Source organism: Danio rerio, chromosome 1, assembly GCF_052040795.2.
Source record: "Danio rerio strain M-AB ecotype USA chromosome 1, GRCz13ab, whole genome shotgun sequence".
NCBI classification, from domain to species: Eukaryota; Metazoa; Chordata; class Actinopteri; order Cypriniformes; family Danionidae; genus Danio; species Danio rerio.
In genome coordinates, this window is record NC_141021.1 from 31,925,001 (window position 1) to 31,937,500 (window position 12,500).

General features: G+C 36.7%; 2 protein-coding genes and 1 long non-coding RNA gene across 13 annotated transcripts in view; 1 reads left to right on the plus strand and 2 right to left on the minus strand.

The window, feature by feature from the left end:
* LOC147846874 (uncharacterized) overlaps positions 1-168 on the minus strand; it is a 4,293-nt gene extending 4,125 nt beyond the window's left edge. Inside the window, exon 1 of the long non-coding RNA XR_015476634.1 lies at positions 98-168. This is a non-coding gene — a long non-coding RNA (uncharacterized LOC147846874). The remainder of the gene's footprint in view (positions 1-97) is intronic.
* The window catches only part of hsf2bp (heat shock transcription factor 2 binding protein), a 44,431-nt gene extending 41,032 nt beyond the window's left edge, over positions 1-3,399 (minus strand). For 4 of the 10 annotated variants that reach the window (XM_087236194.1, XM_087236188.1, XM_087236187.1 and 1 more), the window contains exon 1: positions 1,004-1,064. Coding sequence is in view for 3 of the 10 variants with exons in the window: in XM_087236188.1 (XP_087092314.1) it covers positions 1,004-1,051 (48 nt within the window). In the remaining 7 variants the exon portion in view is untranslated. 10 annotated transcript variants of the gene reach the window in all.
* ankrd10a (ankyrin repeat domain 10a) overlaps positions 2,874-12,500 on the plus strand; it is a 33,198-nt gene continuing 23,571 nt past the window's right edge. The window contains exons 1-2 of one of the 2 annotated variants that reach the window (XR_015475594.1): positions 2,874-3,237; positions 4,245-4,397. Coding sequence is in view for 1 of the 2 variants with exons in the window: in NM_200980.1 (NP_957274.1) it covers positions 3,040-3,237; positions 4,245-4,397 (351 nt within the window). In the remaining variant the exon portion in view is untranslated. 2 annotated transcript variants of the gene reach the window in all.

Below are 12,500 nucleotides of genomic sequence, written 5' to 3' on the forward strand. Positions count from 1 at the left end.
TTTTAAATTACTAAACGCTGTTACAACCAAACACCATGGAAATGTTTTAAGCTCTAAATTCGCTAATTATACAGAACACAAGCAGTAAAAAGCTTACCTTTCTGTCCGGAATCCACTTGAAATGTTTGAAAAACCAAACGTTTCTTCTTGTGATCTTCGTGCCATGGTGGTTGACAACCAGCTTTTTGGAGCATTACCGCCACCGTCTGGATTGGAGTTTGGATCAGGAGTTTAGTAACGCATGTGTTTATTATGAAACCAACTTCTGCTTTAAAAAAAAACAGTCAGCACAGGAGCGTGCTATCTCAAAAATAAGCGAATTTTACATAGTTTTTCTCTAGATGACATGTATAATCTATTTAGAAATAATATTGTTTTGTTTGCGTCTAAACATTGCGACCATCCACACTAAATATTCTTTTTTTTTTTTTTTTTGCTATCGTACCATGAATATTTTCTCAAATTATCATTAAACGTGGAGCTAACAGATTACTAGATAAAATAAGAACTTAATCGGTTGCCATCAGCCGAATCCTTGCCAGAAGCGGCCAGGATATGGTTGACCGGAATCGGGCCAGTGCTTTACAGCCGCATCACAACCGCATGTGCGCGAGCGAGCTGCGGGCCGCACTCGGCCCGGATAACACTCGCCGATGCCGAGTCGGAGCCGGAGGCGCCGGAGGGCAGCCGAGCTCGGGCCGATTACTGCCTGCTATCTGGGATTATTGCTGGTTTTCCAGTTTGGCTTTCTTTCAAACTATATGAGGTATTATAAGAGACTTGTTAAAATTCGAGTAAAATGATTTTGCGGTGAAACAATCTTTACAAAAGTCTTTCTACGGTTACAGAAGCACAGACAATTTAAATATTTAATTAGCATATTAGCCTGCTAAACACTTGCAGTTAGCGTTCATCTACCTAGTCACACTGTTGCTCAAGCACAAACTTAAAGTCTGTGAAAATGGAAAAAAGAAATAAAACAGTGAATAAAACTTAACGTAACCTGTACTGCAGATGAAGACGGAACGTTAACTGGATCGACGGCCTTCATTTTGAAAGTGCTTAACTGTTTAAAAGATCCCTAACGTTAAGTCATTAGCGCCCTCCTATGTTCGGAGCGCTACTCAATCAGTCTCAAAATATTATTCTACTTTAATTACTTAAGAGTTTATTAATATTCTTAAATCACTTAATACCTAATAATTAAGTCACTTTTGGACAAAGCATCTGCTAAATGATTATTAGGTAATGTAGGCTTAGGCCTAACACTTTCTCAAAAGTCTAACCGGAACTTTATTTCACAATATATTTTTCTCCATATTTTTTTAGATTTACTTTTTATTTATTAGTAATTGAAAACCGGCTACGTTGTCTAACTTTCATAGGTGTGCAGATTGTTGCACAACTTTTCTCCTCATTCATTATTTAATCTGGAATAACATATATTCTTTATTATTATTTTGTTTAAGTTGGTTGAAGCAAAGATTTCCCAATGTGGTCAACTGTTTAATGAAAAAGGAAATTGATGTGTGTCACTATGTGAATCTCTGGTAAAATCAAAACATACAATAACATGGAAGTCACAGTTATGTTTAAGTGCTAAAATATTTCTACACGCATGCAAACGTGTAGCCTTAAGAAAGCTTTATGGCTAATCTGGGAAAAATGCGTGACGTGTCAGTGCTTTAATTTTATAGAGAGCATAAAGATTTGGCTCTAATAGAGGAAGGTCATGTGGTGATGACTCCAGAACTATTCCAGAGTTATCTGGGTATCAGAATCAGAAGAGATGTGGATAAAATGATATCAGTGTGGTGCTCCCACATTGACACTATATAGACATGGTATCACTTTATGCTGTGCTACATATGCCTAAAAAAAATATAAAGCCTAAAATAAATAAAGCCTTAAAAACCTGTGCCTAAAGAATAAAGTTATTTGACTACGTGAACACTGAATGTGCCTAACGACACAGGCATCTTCCAAGATGACAGATCCATGATTCAAAGGATTTATTGAGCTCAAATAGTTAAAGAATGCCATCCCATCATCAAATCAAGATCTTGGCATATTAAAAAAATGCTATTGCTGTAATTAAAGTTGGTCTGAAAGTGTGTGACATTTTTGTGCATTGGCAGAGTATATAGGCTATATATTCTTTTTTTATCTACGTGAATGAAAGCTTAGTGTAAGCTTGGGTCGCCACAGCGGAATAAACCTCCAAATATTCCAGCATTTATTTTCCACAGCGCATCATGCATACATACACTAAGGCCAACTTGCTTTGGTTTTGACTCTGGGGGAAACCAGAGTACCCAGTAATAATAATAATAATAATAATAATAATAATAATAATAATAATAGTGACGCGGCGGCGCAGCTTCATGTGAGCTGTTGCCTCACATCAAGATGGTCGCTGTTTCATGCCTCGGCTGGGTCAGTGGCCATTTCTGTGTGAAGTTTGCCTGTTCTCCCCGCGTTCCTATTACTATTATTCAATAATAATAATACTAATATTATTATTATTATTAATAATAATAATAATATTATTAATAATAATAATAATGATAATTATAATAATAATTATTATTTGTTAATAATAATAATAATAGCAATGGCAATAACAGCATATCATTTACGAGCAAAATAATAACTGATATACTTAGCGAAAAAGATTATTATTATTTTTATAAAATAATATAACGAACTTTAAATGTATGAATTAAATTTAATTTGTCTGTTGCTTTAGATTTCCTCAACACGCGTTTTAAAAATCCATGGCGTGTTTTTCTATACGTCACGATTTTTTTTTTTTTTTTTAGGTCAAACCTAATCCACAGCCCTAGAAATATTCCAGTCCTGGATTTCCAAACGGCCATTGAAGTACACTTCAGAGAGCTCACTTACTTCACAGTGTGTTCAGGTCAGTCCCACTGCCTTCTTTGTGTGCGTGGTCGGTGTTTTCTAAGCACGCACGCCGGCTTGCTCACCTTGGGGCTTTCGTAAACCTAACAAATTGGGGTTTCCAAGACACAGACCATGTCTGTAGGAGTGGAGTCCGGTTTCTCCAACGACGAAGTGCTCAACATACGTTACCCGCTTCACCGCGCATGCAGGGATGGAGATGTCGGCGCACTGTGCTCGCTGCTTCAGCGCTCAACCAACCAGGCAGACTTGGTTGCCGAAGACTCTTTTTACGGCTGGACCCCTATTCATTGGGCAGCACACTTCGGGAAGGTATTATAAGTACAGTATTCTGTTAGAGTTATGTTTTCTTCTATAACGTTAGTCCTCTTCTAAGCACAGTGGCTTCCGGAGACAGAGGTGTGTGTCCACTGATTTAAGGAATAACAAACGCAGACAGACCTGTCAGTGAGAACCGAACGACAGCACGTGGACAAAGAAATCTTTAATATGTTAACAAACATCAGCGATATAAAAATGGTTACTGTATCGCTTGTGTACGATAAGGCCATCAGCGGAAAGCAGGTCATATAATTCACTGTGTGTGCGTGCAAACTCGCATGCTGGGAAGAACAGATTATTGCTTAATGCGTGTTTCAGTTGAGCTTATTATTATTTTTGCCTTATATCCAAGTTACTCATCTGAACGCTAGTCTTCCTCGTTCGTCTTTGAGCGTTCAACTTTAGCATAAGTAACATGTATACTTTGTTCGTTAAATTGACTAGAATAAAAGTAGCTATGCGTATACATTAATTGCTGCTGCTCTGTGCTTTGATCACATTTTGTTTCGGATCGCTTCGAAGTTGGAAGAATCAATTAACATTTACAAAAGCCAGAGAACAGCAACATCAGGCGCGCAAGCGTACCGGTTCATTCATTGGCTGGATGAAAACCAATAAAACGCCACGCGCCAAAACAGGGAATTTAAAATCTAAACTGTTCTTTCTTGTAAAACAAAAATGTTTGATTGTTTATCGTAGTGATAGGACTTTTTTTCTTTTAATAAAGGGTCTGGTTTGTGTCATAAATGGGATACAGAGCCAGAGAACAGGGGAATGAGTCATCAAATGGTGTTATTAAAAACTCAACACAGCTGCTGGTCCCTGACAGCAGAGCATGAGCCTCAAATAGTTATTCTGTGAGAAATTGTTAAATGTCTAACTGTTCACAGCTGTGAAATCTTCACTGACTGATTATTCTGCAAGAAACAGGGAAAATGTGCAAATCATGCAAATGTTAATTGTTGATTTTATTTTTTTTGTCTGTCAAAAAAAAACAGCTGGAGTGTGTTATGAGGCTGGTGCAGGTGGGATGTGAAGTGAACACACTGACGACCCGATTTGCCCAGACTCCAGCACACATTGCTGCATTTGGAGGACATCCAGAATGCCTTTTGTGGCTTATACACAGAGGAGCTGAAATAAACAGACAGGTGGGTCCACTTGTAATAATAACAACTAACATTAAGGTTTAGAGCTGTGCAATACCGAGCATTACTGGCCCCAATGTTTTTTTGTTGTTGTTTTTTTTTTTTTTTTTTTTTTTTAATTGTCCAATGCCAATATTGAGAAGGCAGTCTGCTGATTTGAAGCTAATATAATACATGTGATTGCAGTAAATGAGAGACAGAAATGCAGAAAAAAACTTAAAGGAACATTTAGGGCCTACTCGCATTATGGCATTTGTTTGAGAAGTGTGAGTGCACTGAATCGGGCTCAAGCACGGTTCACTTGGCCGGCCCTGGCCTGGTTGGAAGAGGTGTGCCTGAGAGCGGTTCACTTGGGCTTTGGCGCGGTACACTTGTAGTGTGAGTGCAAAACGCGCCAAAGCCTGAAACTGAAAGCGAGACGTGACTTAAGGGACTGTTTCATATGGATTTATTAATCATTCTTACTGTTCATTGAACGCAAACTGCCGTAGTTCATTAAATACGCAAACTTCTCACTACACGACAGCTGCGCACCTTCAGCAGACCTCCTCATTCCTGCAGCACGAGGGTTTTATGATTTTTAATGAGCTCCAAAAGTGGCGGATCTGTTCGGCGAAATATCTGACTTCGTGTCACTGCATCCCTAAGGACTGTTTGGCGAATAATTTGACTGCATGTCACTGCATAACAAACGACTAAACCGAAATAACTAGAGAAATCTCCACTGTGCTACTGAGTGAGAGCGCTTCTCACTGAACAGCGCAGCAGCGCTGACGTAAGCGTGCCTAGTGTGAGTACGGCCTTATTCTGCATATGTTTTACAAGATTCTCTGAAGTACTTGAAAACTATATACTAGTTAAAACATTTGTACTAATAAAAAGTTAGTTTTATAGCAGATTTTGCCTTGTGCCTTCTAAAACATTTACCAAAAGAAAACCTTAATGAAAACTAAACAAAATGTAAACTGTTTAAGTTACATTCTAAAGACCAGATTTTAGTGCATGACTTCTCAAATGTTTTACTTTGCATTCATTTGTGTTGGTTATGTAAAGTATTCAAACAGGGGAATTGTTTTCTGTCTAGCCAGGTTAAGCAGCCAAACATGCCACACATTCACCAGCCATCTCTTTATTTTTACTGATAATTACAACATGAAACTAATTTTTTTGTATTCATTTTGCATGGAAGAAATGAGTTTTCAGCTGTATCTGAAAATTGTTAGGGATTGTGCATTTCAGATGGAATTAGGATGGGCATTTCACCGGAAAGGAATCTTAAATTAAATGTTCTTGAATGTAATTTTTGGCCTCTCTGGTTTGCTGTTACCACAAGCAAACACTCTTGAACACTATGATGTTCATTGTTCTTTTGTCAGATAGTTAACTTTAGATTATTTAAAATATTTAGTTTTTTATTTATTGTATTTATATGTAACTGGATTTGGGATTTATTGAATCATTTTTATGTATTGAATATTAAACTTTAGGTTTTTCTTACTTGGTACTGTCTGAGTAAGTGGCTTAAAGTCCTTTTATCGTTTGCCTTAACTTATCCCCGCCTCCACTTCCTTCACATCTTTATCCCCTCTTTGGAGTCCTGGTACCTGATCCTATTGCTATGGGATGATCCTGTCTGTGACAGACAGATCTTTGAAAGATGACGTCTTTCCCTGAGGGTTGAGCACTGTTGTCTGTGATTTAGTCCAAAGTGCACTGGAGGTAAAAACAGATGAAGAAAAGAAAGCAAATCAGGTGGACTAATGTATGAATCTAATACACATAATAATTGTCCACAGTTCTTGCTGAAACTGCTGCTAACATGTTATACTATACACAACCTAGGGCTGGACAATAATTCGATATCAATATATAATCGTGATTTTTATTTTTTTCAATAATGGTGACATGATTTTTAAACCCTTTTCTCGTATTTCGATTAAAATTTGCATATGCATGTTTTATTATATATAAGATCTTATACATTGTATCATTTGTCACTGAATGACTTTCCGTGCTCAGCTGTCCGATAGAGCTTGATGTCACTTGCGTGATGACATACATCACAGACACGCTGCCAGCGCTCAGCAGCAGTTGGTTAATCGCTCTGTAGCAGAAAGCTACAAAATGAGTGCCCTGAATACAGATATGGGGGAAAAAGCTTCCACAAGTAAGAATGCAGGTGAATTAGTTGATGAGAGAGGAAAGACTAATGCAGTGGTATGACTTCTTAATTGTGGCTTTTTCAGTTCCAATAAACTTGTAGTTTCTTTGCTCTGCAAAATGTGCGGGAGAGTAGTGTTGACTAGCATCGGGAGCACATCAAATCTGTTCTACCCAATAGAACTTATTGAGAGTCAGAAAATGAGGCATCATAAAAGTTTGAGCCTACCTGTCGCCTCACCATCCACCTTCTCGACACCAAACACAGATGCTATGAGGCGCCGTGTAGGATATAAATAAAACTTTGCTTATGAACATGTGCATATACATCTATATTTTACTCTCATATAAACCTAAACTATGTTTAAAACATGTATGAAACTTGCGCATATACATATAAACTTGACGCGTGCATACAGTACACCCGCATACACACACACAAACATATAAAGTCGATCCTCGCATAAACTATCATATAGCACTCGAGCAAACTTACAAAATAAAATTCACACCCATATTTATCAGGACTCTGGTAATTGCAAAGCTGATGAAATGGAAAGAATGTGATTAATTGGGGTATTAATTCTGTTAAATAATAAAAGTGTGTTATATAAAATATTAGTCTATATAAATAGACTATATAAAATATATAAGAACTATTTTATGTTAAACCTTTTAATTTAATTGGGTAATTATACACAAATATAAATAGACAGATAGAACCCTAAAGGACGTTTAAGATGAAAAGTAACCAGAACTATGAAGATACTTAACTCTTTTCTATTGCAAATATTAATGTAGCCTATACTCTTTTTAATTGGTTTTATTATTAGAATTATGCTTTTTCTGGTGTTTTTTTTACGATGTGGATGTCATAATTGTAAGATTTTGGTATTACTTTGATTGTTAAATATTCCGCATATACAAAAAAAAAAAAAACCTCTAATAAAAGATTCTGTTCATCACTTTGGTCAAGCTAACCCCCATTAACTATGTCTATAAATGTATATCTGTTTGTAAAGGCTAAATACAAATAAAAAGTGAACATGGAGGTATTAAAGACTTTGCAAATTCAGTTTGCAAACATTTGTAGGTACTAGGGATGTGCGATATTTGTTGAGGGGGGAAAAGTATTTGTATTTGTATTCGAGTAAAATTCAAAATGGCGCAAAAATATATATTTTTTTCTATTACACTTCTAATTTACGTTATAGTGAAAGTATTGTTTAATTATACCCATTATATAAATTATAGATACTGTATGCAATTTTGGCTGTTGTTTTTGAACATGTGACAAGAAATGTCATTGAAAAGATAATAACATAGAAGCCATTATCTCATCCATGGTTAAACCAACAACTTATAAAATACCATTGTGAATATTATGAACCCCACCATAATAGTTCTTGTTGAAAGACACTGAATAGACAGAATAAAAACAAATAATACTTCAAAAAACTGTTCTTCTTCTGAAAGAACTTCTTTCCAATGGACATAATTCCAAAAACTAAAATTAACTAAATAAATCTAAATAAAACCTGCCTGGGAGATCTGGCAGAACAAAAGTATTCTATATAATACTAAAAGATACAGCCCTGCTATTATCATCTGCCTGCCACAAAAAAGACACAAAGTTTGTTTGTTTGTTTGTTTTTTGACTTGCTAAGGCAGAATGTGGCTGTGTTGATGGTTTGGTGCTTGTGGAGGATTTAGCAGAACATAGCTGTGCTGATTGAGGGGATTGATGCTTGTGGGGGGTTCACAGACAGTATCAGGAGAGGATGCTTTTAGTGCATGTGATAATACATTACATAGAAGGTTGCGCGGTGGCACAGTGAGTAGCACTGTCGCCTGACAGCAAGAAGGTTGCTGGTTCGAGCCCCCACTGGGTTCTCCCCATGTTGGCGTGGGTTTCCTCCGGGTGCTCCGGTTTCCCCCACAGTCCAAACACATGCAATACAGGTGAATTGGGTAAGCTAAATTGTCCCTATTGTATGTGTGTGAAAGAAAGTGTATGGATGTTTCCCAGTGCTGGGTAGCAGCTGGAAGGGCAGCCACTTCGTAAAACATATGCTGGATAAATTGGTGGTTCATTCCACTGTGGCAACCCCAGATTGATAAAGGGATTTAGCCGAAAGGAAATGAATGAATGAATGATAATGGATAGAAGATGTTGACAGATGTTTAATATCTCTGCCTCTGCCGATTTCACCTTTGCACACATTATACAGTATCACTTTGTTTTATCTGCAGCACCACTGACCGTAAAATGCTTCCACACAGAACCTGAAGGTTTTTTTTTTTTCTTTGAACTGGTGGAGGACCAAGAAATGGCTCAGCAGCAGTCTTTTTCACTCTTTTTCTGGGTGCCCAAATGAATTTGAGGAGTTTCAAGTTAATAGAAAGTGACGGGAAGCTATGCTAAGGTTAACTAGCCTATAGCATATATCTTGCTGTCTGCAAAAGACAGTAATTTAGACGTACCATATAACTCCCATAAGTGCATACTATTTGACACAACTGCAAAAGCATCGTTTTAACTTTTATAAACGAACATTAACGTTACTCTGTCAACAGTCTATTGTCTAAATTACTGCGCTAACAGAGCTAACGTTGCGTAAACAGAGCACCCGGTTGCAGACGTCAATAATGTAATAGAATATCCCTATCAAACTCCGCTTCAACTCCGCTACAAGTTTATAAACTGCCTTTGGAACCCAATTAAGGTACAAAAATCTATTTAACAAAAATAGTGATGCAGTGAAGTATTTTTTTCGCTCGGCTGAGCCTTCTGTCTGCTGCTGTGGAGAAGCTTGTGCCAGACACTTTTTATCTCCGCCCCACCCTCCGACTACTGACTGAGCATCTCTCTCTCTCTCTCTCTCTCTCTCTCTCTCTCTCTCTCTCTCTCTCTCTCTCTCTCACTCACTCACTCACTCATGCGGGCATGCACTGTGGTCTCATGCTTTTTGATATAGTGTTTTTCTTGCTCCCGAATACAAATAATTTTTCAAGTATTTGTTCGAATCAAGTATTCGTAAAAACACGCTATTCGTGCCTTTCCGAATACCGTACTCGGGTTCGGCTCCACCCTTAGTAGGTACAGACAACTGTTGTGTGCGTTCTTGGCAGTTTTTTCCTGTCTTTTTAATATTTATATATTAATATTATTTATCATTATCAATTATTTAATATTAATATTTATTATCAATTATTTAAATATTGTCCATATCGATATCGGAATTATATCGTATCGACGAAATTAAGAAATATATCGTGATATAATTTTTGCCATTGTCCGGCCCTAACACAACCCCAAATCAGAAAAAAAGTTGGCACAATATAGAAAACGCAAAAAAAAAAAAAAAAAAAAAAAAGTAGTGATTACCAAATTTACTTTGACTTGTATTTTGTTTTAGACAATTTGCACAAAATCTTTCATGTTTTGTCTGGTCAACTTTTATTTGTAAATAAACACCCTTTCCTGTAATACAGACCTTCAACGCATTCCAAAAAAGTTTGGACATGAGCAATTGCTTAAATAATTATGTGATATGAAACCGGTGATTGTAATTATGATTATGATTTCGTACCCAAGCAGCATCTTAGAAATGTCTGGTTCTTTTAGGAGCAAAGATGGGCCGAGGATCACAGTTTGCCAACAAATACATGAAAATTGAAATGTTAAAGAAATCAATGTTCCAGAAAAAAAGAGAGCTAAGAAGACATTTGGATATTTTACCTTTACCTTCAAGAATTATCATCTATTTTTAAGTGATATCACCACATGGGCTCAGGACTACTTTGGCAAATTTTTGCCAAGTACCACAATACATAGTTACATTCACAAATGCCAGTGAAAACTGTACTGTGCTAAAAGGAAACCCTATGTTAACAGTATCCAGAAGCAATGTCAACTTCTCTAGGCTTTGAGGCATCTGGGATGGACCATCACACAGTGGAAAATAGAACTGTTCAGATGAATCAGTATTTCAGGCATTTTTTATGAGATATGGATGCCGTGGGCTCTGGAGCAAAGAAGAAAAGGATCATCCAGACTGTTACCAGCAGCAAGTCTAAAAGCCAGAGTCTGTCATGGTATGGGGTTGTGTCAGTGCCCTTGGCAAAAGTAACTTTCACTTCTGTTATGGCATGAATGCTGAAAAATACATAAAGATTTTGGAGCACATTATGCTGCCTTTTTTCAAGGGACGACCATGCATATTCCAACAAGACATTGCAGAATCACATTTCTGCACACATAACAAAGTCTTGGCTGTGAAGAAAGAGGATACAGGTAATTGACTGGCCCATCTGCAATCCCGACATGTCTCCAATAAAGAATCGGTGGCACATTTTAAAGCGCAAAATGCAACAACAAAGACCCCGTACTGTTGCCTATCTTAAGACTTGTTTGAAGGAAGAATGGGATTAAATTACACCTGAAACACTTCATCATTTGGTGTCTTCAGTCCCTAAACATCTTTTGAGTATTGTGAAAAGCAATGGCAACTTTACAAAGTGGTAAATGCTTTACTGTCCCAATTATTTTTAATGTTTCCCAAGAACCAAAATTGAAATAGATGATTACTTTGAAAAAAAAAAAAAAACCAATAAAAATCACAAATCATGAGAACACATTTAATAATCAATAGTGTGTGTGTGTGTGTGTGTGTGTGTGTGTGTGTGTGTGTGTGTGTGTGTGTGTGTGTGTGTGTGTGTGTGTGTGTGTATATATTAGGGATGTAACGGTATCAGAATTTCACTGTACGATAATATCTTGGTATGAATGGCACGGTACGGTACGGTATTTATTGAATAATTTACAGGAAAAACAAAACTAATGAAAAGACTCGAAAAAAAGTGCTAAAAGTGTTTATTTACCTTAGCACTGAACATATCAATGACATACAAATTAGCCATCTATCTGTAAGTTTCGAAACAGGAACATCAATTTTTCAATTTTAATTAAAAAAAAAAAAAACTATTAAACCATATTAAAAAAAAAGTTTCAATTTAGTATTGTTGAAAACTCATCACATTCAACATTTTATCACCCACTCACTCACTTAGATAGAGATGGATTTTTTAAGGAAAATTATCATATAACTATAATCTGGTAAAAGCTGGGATCTCTGGCCATGTCCCCTGCAACAGAAAAAAAAAAACCCTCTCATTTGGGACTGAGGTTTCTGGGACAGAGAGAAATGATTTAGCCAAGGTTGACAGCAGTGGGTAACGTTGTGCATTGTCTTTCCACCACTTGAGAGGACAAGCCATGAGAGAGATAGAGGTTCTCTTTGCGTTACAAGTCAATGTCTGCATCAATCTAACAAGTGTGCTGTGTTCTGCAGTCTTCATGACTGTATTTAGTCGTATTCCCCGACTTATATTTCACCACAGTCTGGCAGTGCCTGCATACTGTTTTTTTCTTTGTCTGTCACCTTTTCTCCTTTTTCGTATCTTTTTAGAAAGAAACCGAAATGCTTCCACACATCCGATTTAAAACTCGCTCTAGGTTCAATCATTTCCAGCTCTTTTTCTTTCCCGCTACTAGTAGCACCTTCATTTTCGCATTACTGGATCTGTAGTGACAACAGACTGCAAAGGATGATGGCCACGCCTAGGCTTATGGGAATTGTAGTTCCCGCTACCTTCCGTTCACTTTATTTGCCTAAGCAAACTTTTCTCAGAAATATAGTTTTATTGAGTCATGCGCCTACGGTAATATTGTAAAAAAAATAACTATTGCGGTATGACGGTATTTACAATATTGTTACATCCCTAGTGTGTGTGTGTGTGTGTGTGTGTGTGTGTGTGTGTATATGTATATATGTATATATATATATATATATATGCGTGTGTATATATGTATATATATATATATATATATATATATATATATATATATGTATATATATGTATGTATATATATGTATATATATA